Below are 18,169 nucleotides of genomic sequence, written 5' to 3'. Positions count from 1 at the left end.
CTTAGGAGACTGAAATGGAATAAAGAAAATTGCTCCAGCTTTCTTTTCATTTTAAATAAGCCTTAAATCTGACAAGAGATACCCTAAAGAGAGAAAAATATATATCTTGTAAGGTAAAGAAGAAACAATTGAAATTAAGAGTTTCAAATGCTAGTTTCACTCCTTGTTTGTCCTCAATTTCTGTAAAATATAAATAAAATTTGAAACAGCAGTTACTCACCTTTTTCCACAAGGCAGATGAAGAAAGCTAAGAACTGTTTCCTACAGACAATATGGTGGCAACAGTAAATTCATATCATAAAACATGTACTCTGATGTTTTCTACAAAACACATCTTAAAGAAAATAGCTTTAGGGTAACAGTAAGATGGTGAGAATAGCTAGAAATATTTTAAAACTATAATGAATCTATTTTTTTCCCACAATTTATACTGCCTTCTGAGGTTTTATTAATCCAAAAGTAATTATGGGGATAATTAAGATTCGTTTCCTTCCCTCACTGTCATATCACATAATTAAAAAAAAAAAAAAAGTCTGGTAGCTTACTCTAGTGCATTTTTTGAAGATGAATGCAATTTTACTTGCTTCCCAAGTACTTCTCTTTTATAACCAAAAGCCACAATACCAATTTACCTTACTGAGTTTCTTTAAACTAGGTCAATGTACCAAAGTCACAATTTTGGGTGTTTTTAAGCTATTCCATAGTTGAAGAACAGTTAACTTTAACAAATCTGTCACAAACAGGATTTACCAGTCTTCAATATACTTATTATGACAGCATGTCTTTGGTTTAAGAAACAGCACTGTGTGGTGCCATGTAAGAGCACAGTAGTGATGCCTTCCTACAAACTCACTGCTGAATTTCAGCTAAAGCTTCAAAGATCTGGGTGGTCTAAATACCTATAGTGAACCACGGGGTTCAGACTAGGAATCACAGTGACATAAATAAGATTGGGAAAAGTAGCTTTTGCCTCATCCCAACATCTTTTGATTTATTGCCATTTGCTAAAGAGAAATATTCCAGTGGCTGGTAAAGAAAATAATCACGGCACTTCTATTCCCCAAACAACTGAATTGATCCACTTTCAAAGGAATGAAATGCTTTCTTTACAGATTATATTTCTTTTTGCCTTATCCTTTTATCCAATGTTCTTCACTCTAGCTTCTGTTTCACAGTGTTATTTCTCCACCCTTATGTTTTCTTTTTTTTCCTCTGCAATAATGAGAAAACAATTTTTCTGGGTTTCATTCTAGAAAAATCGTATTATTGGTAACTTCAAATTTTGGTAGTAACTACAAATGAGAAAAGAAATCATAAAGCTCTATTCATCTGCTTCTTGAAAGTAGGAGTAATCTTGCAAAAAATCTAATATATTTTTATTTTTAATTCATTATTTATTTATTTTTTCTTGAGATGGAGTTTTACTCTTGTTGCTCAGGCTGAGATCTCGGCTCACGGCAATCTCTGCCTCCCAGGTTCAAGCGATTCTCCTGCCTCAGTCTAAGAGTAGCTGGGATTACAGACGTCCACCACCACACCTGCCTAATTTTTTGTATTTTTAGTAGAGGTGGGGTTTCACCATGTTGGCCAGGCTGGTCTCAAACTCCTGACCTCAGGTGATCTGCCTGCCTCAGCCTCCCAAAGTGCTAGGATTACAGGTGTGAGCCACCACACCCAGCTAGATAAAATCTAATATAAAGCTTCATTCACCTCCCACGTTAATTACATAATTATTAGGAACTGGGGTTAAATATCAGCTCTGACCTAGATTATAACTACAGATTACAAAACCAGGTGCATAGCAAATAAAAAACCAGAAGACTAACAAGGGTGAGGAACATCCGTGGAAGCTTTGATATCTTCTCTCTGTAGCTAGTATTTTGAATTTCTCACAGATGGGCCCTGCTGTGATTCTATTTTCTTATGTTGTGCTGGAGTCACTCAATAGGCCCTTTCATTAGAGAATCTTCAGTTCTGAGAAATTTTCTTAAATTGTTTTGTTGATTATTTCCTTCATTCCATTTTCTAAGTTCCCTCTTCCAAATGCCTTCCTTCCACTCTAATCCCAATATAGACAATCTGTAATTGTAGATTCAAAGTGTTCCTGCAGACCCAGCCTTGACAGAGACTGGTTCCCAAATGTCTCAAAAGGAAGGTAAAGGCTAAAAGACCCCACTTGCTGCACCTGTTTCCATAGTTCAGTGGAAAAAATTCAATGACAACTACTGAATTAGAAAGATAAAATAGTAATAGTGATCCAGAAAATACTAAGGTAAACACATTGAATTTTTCAATAACACTGAAAACCTTTCAATTGGGAAGAACAAACCTCCTATCATCCTCTAGAGGTCCCTTCTACCCATGGGTACTTAGGAGACAATAAACACAGAGATGAAATTCAGATTATGCATTAAATTCATATCCTGACTGCATGGATACTGTTGTCTACTTTCATGTGGACACTGGCAAGAATTGCTGGATAAGCATATAAAATTTCAGGAGAAATATAAACCATTATCTAGTACGAAATGGTGAAAAAGTGATGGTTTAAATAAACACAAGTTTCTTTGTCCTTCCTCTCTACCATCTTAGTCTTTCACATAAAAAATACATGAGTGCATACCACATATGCTTCATGTGACTGGTTCACTCATATCCTAAGTGCCTACTATCATAGTAGGCATTCAAAAATACTAGTTAAATTTGTCGAATAAATTTTTTTGCATGAATATGTCTCTCCTTTAGAAAATAATTACAACACAAGGTAAAAAACAATAAAGGACATTAGAGATTTAGTAACTATTCAGGAAATTCAAAGGGAATAGAGATTATTCAAGACTGATGTATTATTCCGTTTTCACACTGCTATAAAGAAATACCTAAGACTAGGTAATTTATAAAGAAAAGAGGTTTAATTGGCTCATAGTTCCCCATGGCCAGAGAGGCCTCAGGGAACCCAAAATCATGGTGGAAGGTAAAGGGGAAGCAAGGACCTTCTTCACATGAAAGCAGGAGGGAGAACTGCTAGCAGGGAAAATGCTGGATGCTTATAAAACCATCAGATCTCGTGAGAACTCACTCAATATATTACAAGAACTGCAAGTGGGAACCACCCCCATGATCCAATCACCTCCCTCCACTGACACATGGAGGATTATAAGGTCTCTCCCTGGACACATGGGGATTACAATTTGAGATGAGATTTGGGTGGGGACACAGAGCCAAACCATATCAACTGGTAACACATGGATAAGCATATATTTCAAGAGAAGCTTGACATGAAGGATAATATTATTCACATAAAAATGAAGAAAAGATAAATGAAGAAAACCAACACATATTGAACATACCGAAAGCTTATTATGATTCATGTTCTGGATAGGTGCAGCATCAAAGTCCATGCTATCCCTTGGCAAGTCTTTCTGCTATCCACTACATTATCCACTAACCAGATACAGCTACTGAGGACTTGATATATAGCTGGTGTTACGGAATAGTTGAATTTTTTATTTTATATTCATTAACTCAAACTGTCACACATAGCTAGTGCTACCCTACTGAGCAACAGAAATCTAAGCAGATGTTCATCGAAATCCTATGAGGTAGATATTATTTTACAAAGATGCAGCTGACTTAGAAAAGATTAAGTAACTTCCTAAGCACTGCTGGTAAATGAAAAAGGGTGATTTGAACTCAGGTTTACTGACCTTAAAGGCCCTGCTTTTTATACTATGCTTTGACAGCAGCAACTATCACGCACTACTAGAGGTTCCTTAAGAAGCAAAGGCAAAAAGCACAACTTGTTGTGTGCATAGGTCTCCTGCCTGGAATACTGGCTCCTCCCATATATGATGCTCTTTAATTCCATCTCTACCTCTCATCAACATACTACTAATTTCTGAAAACACTTTCCATTCTCCTCAAATACCTCTATATAGTTTTTTTTTTCTATACTCTGCCACCTCACCCCCATAACTACTACGACCAACACTGACCACTTCTGACTCTTGATTTTGACAATTACTTTCATTCCCCCAACTTAACCTTTTTCTAAGCAGTGACTCTCACACAACATGGTTATTCAGTCCTCAGTTTCAGCTCTGCAATCTTGGTCATGCTCTGCCCTGAACCCTCAACTGGTTTTGACAAGAGGTCAAACTTGTAAACTTTGACCCTCGACTTCGTTGGACAAGAAGATATAAAAAAAAATAAAATAAAATAAAAAATAAAGGTAGAAAGACTTAGGGATTTCTTGAGAACTAGTAGCTCCATCTGACTAAAGGAGAATCACAAGAAAAAGTTGCAGATGAAGGTAAAATAAGACTGGATGGCTTTGAAGACCATGATAAGAAATGTGAAATTTTCTACTGTGTCTATTACAGTGTCACTAAAGATTTCTTTTCAATGTAATGAAATGTTCTAAAATTGTGGTTCTGGTTGCAAAACAACTGTGAAAACACTAAAAACCAATACATTGTATGGTGTGTGAATTATAACTGAATAAAGCTAGCGAACTCTATGATATCTGAATTGTATGTCAATAAAGTCATTAAAAACGATAATCTGAGGAAGGAAGGCATTGGAGGCAGGGTGATTAGGCAAGTAGTATTAATGTTTTAAAAACAGAGGTAATGACATCTGTGAGAATAAAAGAAAGAAGATAAAAGGAATTCACCAAAGATGACACATGCTCCCCACCTTACCAAAAGAATCAGCTGGATATAAAAAGAAAGGGTATACATATATGTCACATTTGTACCTTTAAAACTTACTTTTTTCTACAGCAGCACTCAGTAACACAGCATTACAATTTCCAATGGGTCCACTGCAGTGAGGCAATGTTGTTTCTTACAATTCTTTGTTTTTAAAGAAAACGATTCATCACACACCAAAACAACAACAACAACAACAACAACAACAACAAAATTGCTCAATGGCCACTATGCTAGAGGTATTACATTAGGAATGGGTAAAAAAAACATCCAAGATAAGACCCCTTACACACACACACACATATCCATTCATGTTGCCAGGCATAAATCGTAACAAAGAAATGATTATAAGTTCTTTTGAAAACAATACTTATGATAATGATAGCACTATCTAACATTCATTGAACACTTACTAATATGCCAGGTAATTTGCCAACTGCCTTATATTCATTATTGCATATAATTCCCAAAACAATCCAGTGAGGTAGGTGGTATTATCCTCATTTTATAAATAAGTTAAGTCAAGATTTTGGCATATAAGTTTTTCCTCACATTATTTTAAATGAATCACTTTACACTTATTTAAGGAAAACTCATATATCTATGTACCAGATTTAGATGGGGACTGAAAAAGTGATCCAAATACTAATTCCTATGAGTGAAAAACTAAGGAGATAATCTATGTTTCAGCAAAAGACAAAAAAGTGGAACTCAGCAAAGCTAATATACTGAGTAGTTTACATTACTGCATGGGATTATAAAATATGTAATAGAAATACATTATGCAAAATTCAAGCCTGGTAAACAGTAAATAAGGTGAAAATATTAATTTATAGTATATATCTAAATACTCAGTTGAAAAATATATAAAATAATTAGGAAAAGTTTTTCTTTATATATTTTATATTTTATACATTCCTGAAATACTAAGATTTATACTGTATTCCTTTAGAGATAACCATGCTTTCTCTGAAGGAACGAAAAATGCCAAAGGATCACTCCTAGTAAGCAATAATATCTCTACTTGGTTTTTCAAATAAAAACTGGTAATAGATTTTATTTATTACCATGGGGGCATACTCATGTGTTTCCCAAAAATTATTAGAACACTGCCCCAAAACTTCCATCAAATTATATATAATGAAACAGCAGACATTTTGAGCAAACTACAGAAATAACTCATTTGATTAAAAATCCTATCCAGTTTCAAATTTGTTTGTTGTAAACTGTCAATAATTAAAAGCTGTAACCCAATCATACTAATAGAACACCCAATAACAAAAGGAAGAAAAAGCTTGCATGCTGTCAAGAGTATCATTTCTATTTTTTCTGAAATATTATGTAAATAATTTGGCACACAGCAGCCCCTCAAGTGAATAGTTCCTCTTGTACTTCCTTTTTTGCCTAGGCAATCCCCAGTTCTCTCACAGAAGCAAACAAAACCCAGAAATCTTTGCGGAGAATAAATAATACCATACCAATAAAACTACTAAGCATAAAAATATTTGAAGAGAATAATAAACAGTTTTTCTCTACATGCTCATACACACACACTTCAAATGTCAAAACAGTTATATAACAAGCAGACGATCTTCTAGCCTTATAGGGAGAGAAAAAAAGGAATTTAAAAAATATATATATTTTCAAAATGTATTTTGAAGCCAGGGAAAATAACCTTAATCTTTGAAGAAGTTGAAGTTCAGCACATAGCATCTCAAAAAGGTAATTATCGCTTTTGAACTTTTTCTTAGTCTCAGTATTTAGCATTTTAGGCAAGTTCTCAACTGCCTTTAGACATCTTTGAAACTAGTCTCTTGTTTAATACAAAATAGGATGTCAGTTGATCAATATCCATTTGGCTTAAATTCGTAAGTCCACAACCTCCCTTAAGTGGTAGAACAAACAGGTACAAATCCTGAAAATTTATTGTTTCTTTTTAAACTCCAAATGATATTTGTAGATGCCAAAAGGCATTTTGAAATCACTCACCCTTTCTTCAGTAAAAATGAAAAAGGGGGATGGGGAGGAGGGAGAATCTCATGAGGCCTTGTATGTCAAGTTTTTGCCCAGAGCTAATTTTCATAGCTGTGTTATAAAACCCTGAAAATGGAGGTTTATAATGGAAGTGCTGACAGACCCTTAACTATAGCAGCATGAATGGATATAATTAAAGGAAAGCTTTTGGCTACACCTAACTCCACAAATGAAAGACTGCCATTTTTATATTAACCTCAAATAACAGCAAGTGAGAACTAAAAATATGATTGTAGAGAGGTAATGTGAAATGTTAAAGATGACTGCTAAAACTATTTGACATTCGAAGTTTTAAACATAGGCATTTAGTTAACATAACCAAGTCAGTATTTTCATAACGCTACTTAATCAGCAATAAAGAATGCTCTGGTGAGCCATCAGCTCCAGTTAGCAGAAAGAAGCATATGAAGTTATTATTTCTTAACAGCCTAGAGGGAACTGCTTTTCTCTTTAATCAGTGATCTTAGCTCCTTCCTATAATTTCTGTCATACAGTTATAAAACTGTTACCCAGTTCAACACACACACACACTTTACACACACTTTGCACACACATTTATGCAAGGACTGGTACCTATTAACACCTGAATTTGAAAACAGAAGAGATGGCTAAGGTATTTCATTCTTTCCCTTGTCAGAGATGCAGCCAGGAATAAATATCATCAATCTATATAATCCATCTTCCTTACCCAAACCCAAATTCAAATAATTTAGCTCTGTCCTTAACTAAAGGCGGGGAGGGGAGCTTATGCTTTAATTTTTAGCAACTATCCAAAATATTTTTGACCTAACAGTATTAACAGTATATGGCACATCTAAAAAACTACTATCAAAAAATCTTCAATGAAGTTCCAGATTTGGGATTAAGAAAGTAGGCATACATCTCCATAACTGAATACCTAAATAACTTTTTCTTGTTTCCTCTCTTACTCTTCCTCCCTTCTTTCTTTACTTTTAAGGTAAATAATCCTGAATGATCTCTTGGGCCCAACTCCAATAAATCCCAAACTAAAAGCTGGACGGCCTTGATAATATTTGCCTGGGAAATGTTAAAAATTGATGGGATAAAATGAACCTATCCAAGTCACAGTTCCTTTTATTACACACAGTAATGTTTGCAAATTACTAGAGTATGTTAGTACCTAAAATACACCAGCATTAACAAAGGCTTGCATACTGCTGCACTATTTTTATTCATACATTGACCTTATACATCTATCTGTTAAAACTGCTGATTTGGGCAATATAAGCTGAACTTGATTTGATAGGTTTTTTATGGCAATTGTTTTCAATCATACTTGAAAGCATATGACAAAACCAAAACAGACATTTGTGCAAGGAATCAAATGTTATCAACATAAACATCTAATCCTTTTTGCATAGGCTAATCCTGAAGGCCAACAGCACAACCCCCATCACCTACTAGCACTCCAGAGGATAGCAAACTACAAATTGAATCCAGGTGCAGTTAAAAGAAACTTTTCCTATCAATGTAAACTTACTGTCATTTTATATAATTGTCAGTCTTCATCATCATTTTTTGATTTCTACCTCTGTACTTCTGAATAGTGTCCGATAGACTAACAGAGATACATCATAACTTACAATATATTTGCAAGAAATATTTTTCCAACACTCCTGAAATAACTTTGGCCTTAATGCTAAAAGATTTCTACTAAATTGAATTTAAGGAGCAAAAATTTGTCTTTATCGCAAGAAGTGAAATTTAGAAGGTTGGAATAGTGCTAAAAAAATCAAAGACAAATTATTACAAATAAAATGTGATATACTTGTCTCCACACCTCTCATTTATTCCAACTGATTAAAAAAAAAAAAAACTTGCAAAATAATAAAAACAAAGTAATCAAAAATCCCCAATAAACAACTACCCTAATTTTTGTAGCAAAAACAAAATGCAAAAGCACTCAGAATTATACAAATAGTAGTAATAATTTCAGGTTTGCAAATAAGTTTGCAGATTTCATTCATTCAATTATCGCTAGTCTTTCTTTTTTTTTCTTTTTTTAAAATGTAGTGGTATGGTTAGTTTTGATTTAGTTACCTGTAAACTTATAAAGACAGTATAAGCTATTCAGATGATAGTGACACTAAAAGCCCAAATTTTACCACTACACAATACATGCATTTAACAAAATTGCACTTGTAACCTCTAAACCTGTAAAAATAAAAAGAAAAGAAAATTAAATGAGTTAATCAAAAAGTTAGTGCTAAGAAGGCAGCTGTGTAACAGTGGGTTAAGAGACTGAGTGCCAGTTCTGAAATTTACATGTGTTATTTCAGATAAGCCACAAAAAAACTCCATGTTTCCATTTTTTTCACCTATAAATAGGGATGGCAGGATTACTAAAGAATAAAGAAGACAGTATTTATAAGCATTAAATCTTTCAAGAGTATAAGAATTATTATTGTGTTTCTAGTTACTACTTTTAAAGAATTACGTACCAAGAAAAGTTCGTTAGGAGATTCAAGATAAGATGAAGTTGGTGAATGAATGTGAAATAGAGAAAAGAGTTTCTCTCTTTTTTGCTTTCTTTGTATTTTTATTTTGAATGCCTATCCAGCCTTCAAAATAAGTCTAATTCGTCTACTACCAAGCTTCAACTGACATTGTTAACAAACTTCTGTGTTTCATTTCTTACCTTTTTTTTTTCTTTTTGAGACGGAGTCCTGCAGTGGCGCGATCTTGGCTCGCTGCAACTACCCCCTCCCGGGTTCAAGCAATTCTCCTGCCTCAGCCTCCTGAGTATCTGGGATTACAGGCACACGCCACCATGCCCATAACTTTTGTATTTTTAGTAGTGATGGGGTTTCACCATGTTGGCCAGGCTGGTCTCGAACTATTTTTTTTTTTTTTTTTTTGGAGACAGAGTCTCCCTCTTTCTATCGCCCAGGCTGGAGTGCAGTGGCGCAATTTCGGCTCGCTGCAAGCTCCGCCTCCCGGGTTCACGCCGTTCTCCTGCCTCAGCTTCCCGAGTAGCTGCGACTACAGACACCCGCCACCATGCCTGATTAATTAATTTTTTGTATTTTTAGTAGAGACAGGGTTTTACCGTTAGCCAGGATGATCTCGATCTCCTAACCTCGTGATCCGCCCACCTCGGCCTCCCAAAGTGCTGGGATTACAGGCGTTAAGCCACCGTACCCAGCCTTATTTCTTATCTTAGAATGCTTTTCTAAATACACTCCATACAATCATCTAAAAATGAGAATGGAAGCTTTTTCATACATTTATCAATGAGAATAAAAACTGGTACAATCGGCCGGGCGCGGTGGCTCATGCAGATAACCGCTGTTATCCCAGCACTTTAGGAGGCCGAGGCGGGCGGATCGCGGGGTCAGGAGATTGAGACCATCCTGGCTAACATGGTGAAACCCCATCTCTACTAAAAATATATTTTAAAAAAATTAGCCGGCCGCGGTGGCAGGAGCCTGTAGTCCCAGCTACTCCGGAGGCTGAGGCAGGATTATGGCGTGAACTCGGGAGGCGGAGCTTGCAGTGAGCTGAGATCCGGCCACTGCACTCCAGCCTGGGCGACAGAGTGAGACTCGGTCTCAAAACCACAAAAAACAAAAAACAAAAAAAACTGGTACAATGGGTTTTTTTGGTATGATATTTGGTAACATCTATTCACATTTAAAATGTATGGCATACACCAGTTCATCCTTAAGAATTAATCTACAGGTATACTTCCACAAGTACACAGAAATACATGTACAAAGATGTTAAATAAACATAAGCTGGTAAACAATACACATTTCCATTATTAGCAACTGGATAAAGTTTGGCACATCTATGTAATGAAACAGTAAGTAGTCATTTAACAGAATTAGGTAGGTTTTCATGTTTTAACATGAAAAGTTGTTCAGGAAATATTAAATAATACAAGGAAGTTACAAAACAAAGATCATCTATTTTGTGTTTTAAATATACCGTTGCGCGCAGTGGCTCATGCCTATAATCCCAGCACTTTGGGAGGCCAAGGCGGGTGGATCACCTAAGGTCAGGAATTCGAGACCAGCCTGGCCAACAGGGTGAAACTCTATTTCTACTAAAACATAAAAATTAGCTGGGTGTGGTAGTGCGTCCCTGTAATCCCAGCTACTCGGAATACTGAGGCAGGAGAACTGCTTGAGCCCGGGAGGCGGAGGTTGCAGTGGGCCAAGATGGTGCCACTGCACTCCACCCTGGGTGCATAGAGCGATATTTCGTCTCAAAATATATATGTATATATTCTCTATACACATATATGTATATATGTATATATAAATATATATAGTGTGTGTATATATATGTATGTAGGTAGGAGGGAGATTTCTGGAAGGTTCTATAGAAACCATTTTATTTCTGTGGATTAGAACTAGAGGAATGTATCTCAACCTTAGCACTGCTGAAGATGGTTCAGATAATTCTTTGTTGTAGGAGCTGTTCTGAGCACTGTAGAGTGTTTAGCAGCATTTCTGACCTCATCAGTGCTGTTCCCCTAGTTGTGACAACCAAAAATGTCTCCAGGCATCCAAATGTTCCCTTGGGGAAAAACTCACTCCCAGTTGGGAACTACTGAACTAGAGAATGAAGAAGTGAAGCTGAGGAGAGAGATGTAGTTGTCACTTTATATCTCTTTTCTCCCCCATTCCTACCATGATAATATGTTACAAAAACAATATAATTTTAACAAAAACCAAAAAGATTGCCAGAAATTTTTCATTAACACATTAAATTTAAAATACTTGTAGGATATGAACCTTTGAGGAAAAAAAAAGAACTATGTAAGAAGCAATATAATTGTTAAAAAGAATTAAAAAGGACTTATCTATCTTCAACAGAAAAGGCAGAAAGATATATGGATTCTGCCACTTTTTCCCCATGACTGCCTCTTCTCAAGATGTCCATACTCTTTCTTCCTTTCTTATTCCTATGCTCTGAAGTCTTTTGGGGACTATAGTTCTCCATCACCAGGATGGCTTAGACCAATACTCTCCTCTTCCTTCTTGTTTTGTATATTCAGACAAATATACAGAGACAAACCAAAACTGACATTAGAAATGTAAAAATTTCTAATTTTCCCAAGAAGCACAGGGAATTACTTAACATTTATTTAAAAACTGAAGAAATAAAACAAAGTTGTCATTTGGAAGAAGTATAAAACCTGCCATGAAAACACAGCGTAGAATAAAGAAAATTAAGGTAGCAATAAAAATAAATTTGATAATGAATAAATTTCCAAAATTTGGAAATCTTGCCAAGCTTAGTACCTCTGAAAATCAGATGCAAAATTTGTAATGTGATTATTAAGAGGAGGGAAGCAGTCTGTTTGTTATCTTCGGACATGATTTCAAATACAATCATTTTCTGTGACAGTGAGTAACTATACTGAGTGGTAGTATTTAACTTCTTAAGAATATGTACTTCAAAGGTAAAACTGCTATGTGAAAAGGGCCTAAAGGCAATAAATATCATAACCATTGTTCTTATCCACATCAAGTTTGTGTCTAAGTGTATTTAACATATCTGCATAATTTCAGTGGATCTGAAAATAGTAAGTTTTGTATAGGTGATTGATGTTATTAATAGAATTCTCTATGTTAATTTCAGAGCAAACTGGTCTATTTCGAAGAATTTGACACACCTAAGGCTATGACTTTGCTGCAAAAATTTAAAGAAAGTCACTTTTTAAAAATGGTGTGGGGCTGGGCGCGGTGTCTCAAGCCTGTAATCCCAGCACTTTGGGAGGCCGATACGGGTGGATCACGAGGTCAGGAGATCGAGACTATCGTGGCTAACACGGTGAAACCCCGTCTCTACTAAGAAATACAAAAAACTAGCTGGGCGAGGTGGCGGGCGCCTGTAGTCCCAGCTACTCAGGAGGCTGAGGCCGGAGAATGGCGTGAACCCGGGAGGCGGAGCTTGCAGTGAGCTGAGATCGGGCCACTGCACTCCAGCCTGGGCTACAGAGCGAGACTCCGTCTCAAAAAAAAAAAAAAAAAAAAAAAGGTGTAGTGTGGCCAAAGATTCCTTATGGGCACAAAATTACAAATGCTTCAGTAAAAGCCACCTCAGACATGAGCTCATGATCTTGCTCTGAATATCTGTAACGTATCTCTGGGTAATAATACACTTTTCTGAGAGATAGCAGGGGAAGGAAGGGCTAAGGGAAACCATGGCTCTCAGACTGCACTAGAGCTGCTCTTGAGTTTAGTTCTGCATCTTGTGTTTGCATATAAGCTTTCTTTTGAAAAGCTATTGTTTGCAAAACAGCTTGAAAACTACAGGTTGAGCATCACTAATTTGAAAATCCAAAATCCAAAATGCTCCAAAATTCAAAACTTTTTGAGTGCCAACATGACACTACAAGTGGAAAATTGTATCTGGCCTCATGGGATGGGTTGCAGTCAAAACTGTTTCATGCAAAAAATTATTCAAAATGTTGCATAAAATTACCTTCAGCCTATGTGTATAAGGTATATATGAAACATAACTGAATTTTATGTTTACACTTGGGTCCCCTCCTCAAAATATCTCATATCTCATTATGCATATGCAAATATTCCAAAATCTAAACAAATCCAAAATCCAAAACACTTCTGGTCCCAAGCATTTCATATAAAAGCATTTTAGTACACAGATATACTCAACCTATAGTGATTTATGCCCATGTAGTAGAAAACTAAATCCTTCCTCTACATTTGGATTTCATGTGTATTTGTATATATGTGTGCATGTGTATATACATATAACTTTAACATAAAATTCACATAAGTGATTATATAAAACAAATCATAAATTAGCATATAACTGAAAACCATACCTGATTCTGGCCAGAACAGCTTGTAGAAAGCTCAATACTGTCCTAAGTTCAGATTCTCGGCACGCTCGCAGAAGCATACTAAAGCCATCATTAAGCAGTTTTTCATGGGAAGGATACAAGCAATAGCTGGTCTCAAACACTTCTTGAACACCATCAATGTATATGGAAAGAAGTGTCCAGAGAGTCTGTCTCTGTATCATTTCCTCATTCTTAGACACCAAGAATTCCTTTGCTTTCTCCCGGAAAGCACATGAAAACTTCTCAGCCAAAACACCAATGTCCACATTTTTCTGGGCATACATCAAGAGGAAGGCCATGTGACCCTTCCAAATGAGGGCTCTCTGAGACGTTATAAAAGCAGGCTTGAGGAAATTCAGGAGGTCTAAAACATGACTTGCAACATCTTCTACCTCTGCAACAGCTGCTAACAGTAGAAAAAGGCTAAAAAAGTTCTGTAGACCAACTTCAGTTAGTTCTTCCATTCTTTTTTGATGGAATTTTGAATATATCCTGTAAAACATTAAAAATGCTTTAATAAAATTGTTGCATTCACAAAAACTTGTATCTCTTAAAATGTGCTCCAATGCTCATGACAATCTCATTAAATTTTAAGCTAATTCTTCATTTTTATGCTGCCTTGTCACTTTGTTTACTTAGAAAGTAAACTCACATAATGGCCCTACCTTGAAATTTCCCAATGATGAGGCAAATCACCTGTAAGTGAATCAAAGGATTCAATAGCTTTCCCCAAAGACAGTACAAATGTTTTCATATAGTATATGGCTTTTCCTTTTATTCAAGTCCCCCATCACCCTTCTTTTCTTATTTTTATTAGTAAATAAGAAAGAATATATAATATTTTAAGTACAATGTGATATGCTTTTACAGAAATCTTAATAGGACAATTTTACATAACAATTATCCTTAAACTCTCTCCCTGCACCCCTCACAAAGACTCGTTCTTATTTTACCTATACCTTAAGACAATGCAAGGTGTTAGAAAAATTATTTTTAGCCACCTGCAAAGAACTAGGCATATAAAAATCTCTCATCAATACTATTTAATACAATAGTTGACACAATAGTTAATACACTAGATAATAATATAGTTAATAGTTGACATACTTTTCTCTCATCAATTAAGGGATTAGAATTGAAAACAATTCATCTGAATTCCTACTTACAAATTAAGTTGTTTTTTTGTTTTGTTTTGTTTTCTGAGACGGAGTCTCACTGTTGCCCAGGCTCGAGTACAGTGGCACAATTTTGGCTCACTGCAGTCTCCGCCTCCCAGTTTTAAGTGATTCTCCTGCCCCAGCCTCTTGAGTAGCTGGGATTGCAGGCACGCACCACCGCGCTTGGCTATTTTTTTTTTTTTTTAGTAGAGACAGAGTTTCCCCATGTTGGTCAAACTGGTCTCAAACTCCTGATCTCAAGTAATACGCCCGCCTCAGCCTCCCAAAATGCTGGGATTACAGGTGTGAACCACCACACCTGGCCTTTAGTTTTGCAACTTCTATAACTGGTTTATTCAGGACAGAAATGAGTAATGCTCATGAAGAGTTAAATGTTTATAAGTAACTACTTGAAAGCTGAAAAACTCTTAAAAGTAAAGATCTGTTTAATTATCTTTGTATCATCTACTACTATCTCCACTATAGTATTTGACATACAGTATGTGTCTAATAAACAGAATTGTTATTGAATAAATTCCAATGACTTATTTCAGCCATAAAGTTCTGAGTATTATGTCTTCCATAAAATTCCTTAAGATTCAAAAACAAACTGTCAAATAGAACAAAAGAAAAAAACTGTTTGAGCCATGTGATTCTTGAAGATTTAATAAAGAAGCTGCCATTTAAAACAGTATATAATAAATAAAAAATCCAAACCATATCACCATGCGCTTATAAGAATTACTCACTGTGGGACTCAAACAGGAATTTCATTAAGTGATTCTTGAGAAGTCCCTACCTAGTATTCTCTTCCCTGAGAGGTCTCAACAAATAATCTGAGCAAGTGGTAGATGGTGGTGTATTGCACAAAGAAGGCTAAGAAAAGGGCTACTACAGGCAAAGGCAGTAGAAAAAAGAAAGACAATTTAAAAGTGTACTCACTGAACAAGCAAAACTCTCAAAAGAGAGAGAAAGAAAACAATGGACTAATGTGACCACAGTTTATTTTATCAGAAATGAAAATAGCATAGTTCCCAAATGAGAACATTAGTTATCTGGTTCTACTATACTCTGGTCAGTTCTCATTAAAAAAAACACAACAAACAAAAAAAAACAGTGCTTATGAACTGCTGGGCTCAAAGAACACAAAAGTTTTATATGTTGAAACTATCACCTACCAATGTGCAACCTGAAGATGTTTGTTTCTATAACTTTTAATCAAATGCATATAATGGATTACCTAGTAACATTATAACTAATTAAGACTCTAGCCCCAAGTAAACTTAACAAAATACAAAGAGTAACACTTATCCAAAGATATCAGTGCACATTCATGACAAAAGATACTGCATATACCTTCCTTTGACTTGTTTCCAAGGATGAGGGCCATTGCTCTTCATTGCTTTCTTAACAACTTTTGCCAGAATGCAAAGAAAAATTGTATAACTACTGCTGGATTTATACAGATCCTGATCTTGTTTATCGCAGCAGCAAGTCTTCACCATTTCAAGCATTGACAAGGGTGACTTCATGGTATTAGCAAGGCCTTTAAAAGGAAGCCAAGAAATACTGAAGGAACTATTCTAAAAGGGGGGAAAAAAGGTAGAAAATAATTATTAGTCTCTTAGTAAATAAAATGGTAAGCTGCAAATCCCAGTTAGTTGGTTCATCAAAAGTCTGACTCATCTTCATCACAAAAACTACATAAACATGATCCCCTAAAATAAAAATTCCATGAAAGAACAGAGCATCAAGAGGTGTTCAAATTTTGGATTGTCCCCAAAATGTGTTTTTAACAGTTGATTTGTCCAAATTAGGATACAAACAAAATCCACACATTGCATTCAGCGATATGCACAGCACTTTTGGCTCTTTGATTCTTTATGTTTCCCAATGTTTTTGTTATACCACTTGTTTTTAATATCAGGTCATTTGTTGTATAAAATTTCCCATGTTCTAAATTTAGCTGCTTGTATGGCTCTAGTGTTACTTAATCTTTTATCCCCTATCTTTTCTATAAGTTGGTCACTATATCTAGAGGTTTTATCCGATTCATGTTGACTTTTTTGGCAAGAATCTTTCATCAGTAGTACTGAGTAGTTCCTATTGCATTTAGCAAAACGGCACATAAGTTCTGGCTTTTTGTGATGTTAAGATTGGTCAGATTATCAACCTGGTCCACCCATTTTAGTGGTCCCACTAGCCTTTAACTTAACGTTTTAGTAGCATTGATGATCATTGCCCAGATGCCTTATTTCATTAAATGTATAAACTGGTGACTTCTAATTCTATCATGTTTTAATTAGTTCATCAGAAATTTGATTACTCTAAAATATAGTTTGTATTTTCTTTACAGTTTTCAGAATTAGGTGGTTTTTTTTTTTTTTTTTCCAGAATAACTTTTTACAAAGAAGCATAAATTCAGAGATTTAAACATATTTAATATGTTTTAATTCATTGCAGTCATAATTCTTTCTTATGCTCAAATTTTCCCATTCTCTGGGCAATGGATGTTCCTTCAGGTTGGCTCCTGTGTCCTTCTGACACGACTCTAGCTTACTTTGATACCTTCCCTGCTTTCTGGTATGACAAGACACCCCAGACTCACCTTGTACACATCCTGCCTCAGGATTACAATCAGTCATTTCTCAACTAGCCTAAAAATTATGCTTCAGAGAAGGGTATTTGTCTAATTTTTTAGTAAGCTCCATTATCCACAAATCCAAACTTGTTATTTACTTGTAAATCTTTCATTACCATTTTCCATTTTGATTGAGAGGTTCTATACACCTCTCAATCTCCTCTCTATACACAAGGTATAAATCCTTAAAATCTACCTTTAAAATTTTAATCTTCCAAACTCACCCTCTCCTTTTGAAATACATTGTCCCTATTTCAGTTCTCAGCCATAGTATTTTTGCTCATACAACTACAATAAACCACTAACTCGTCTGTACCCAATTCATTTACACCACTTACAGAAAAAAAAAACAACTTTCTCAAACACATACCTAAGTCATATCCTTGCTACTGTCTCCTGAATAAACCAGCATTAATTGTACATTATCTTCAACTCTTCATAGTCTAGTCCCAGACTGCCTTCTCTAGTCTCCTATCTTCAGTCTCTCCATAGTTACCCCAGGCCTATCATTCAGAACCGTTGACATGGTAGGAACAGACCACGCTTTTTCATACCTCCATGTATTTGTCTATACTGTTCATTCTGCCTGGATCTTTTTCTTCTGTTCTTAGGAAATTCTACTCATTCCCAAAGCCAAGTTCAAAAATTATGACCTCATAAAGTCTTCCACAAATACAGATACCAGGTTAGACAACCCCTCCTCTGGAGTTCCACAATTACAACCTTTTTCCCACAATGTATGTATTCCCACCCACTAGCCTATAAGCTACTCAAATGCCAG

General features: G+C 35.5%; 1 protein-coding gene across 3 annotated transcripts in view; it reads right to left on the bottom strand.

Annotated features, from left to right (window-relative positions):
• The window catches only part of MMS22L (MMS22 like, DNA repair protein), a 136,905-nt gene that overhangs the window by 69,650 nt on the left and 49,086 nt on the right, over positions 1 to 18,169 (bottom strand). For all 3 annotated transcript variants that reach the window (XM_015136966.3, XM_078001242.1, XM_078001243.1), the window contains 2 exons: positions 16,104 to 16,330; positions 13,573 to 14,082 (listed from right to left, as the gene is read on the bottom strand). In XM_015136966.3, the coding sequence (XP_014992452.3) occupies positions 13,573 to 14,082; positions 16,104 to 16,330 (737 nt within the window). The remainder of the gene's footprint in view (positions 1 to 13,572; positions 14,083 to 16,103; positions 16,331 to 18,169) is intronic.

Source organism: Macaca mulatta, chromosome 4 (genome assembly GCF_049350105.2).
Source record: "Macaca mulatta isolate MMU2019108-1 chromosome 4, T2T-MMU8v2.0, whole genome shotgun sequence".
NCBI classification, from domain to species: Eukaryota; Metazoa; Chordata; class Mammalia; order Primates; family Cercopithecidae; genus Macaca; species Macaca mulatta.
Note: the sequence above shows the minus strand (reverse complement) of the source record. Positions and strands in the feature narration are given on the sequence as shown.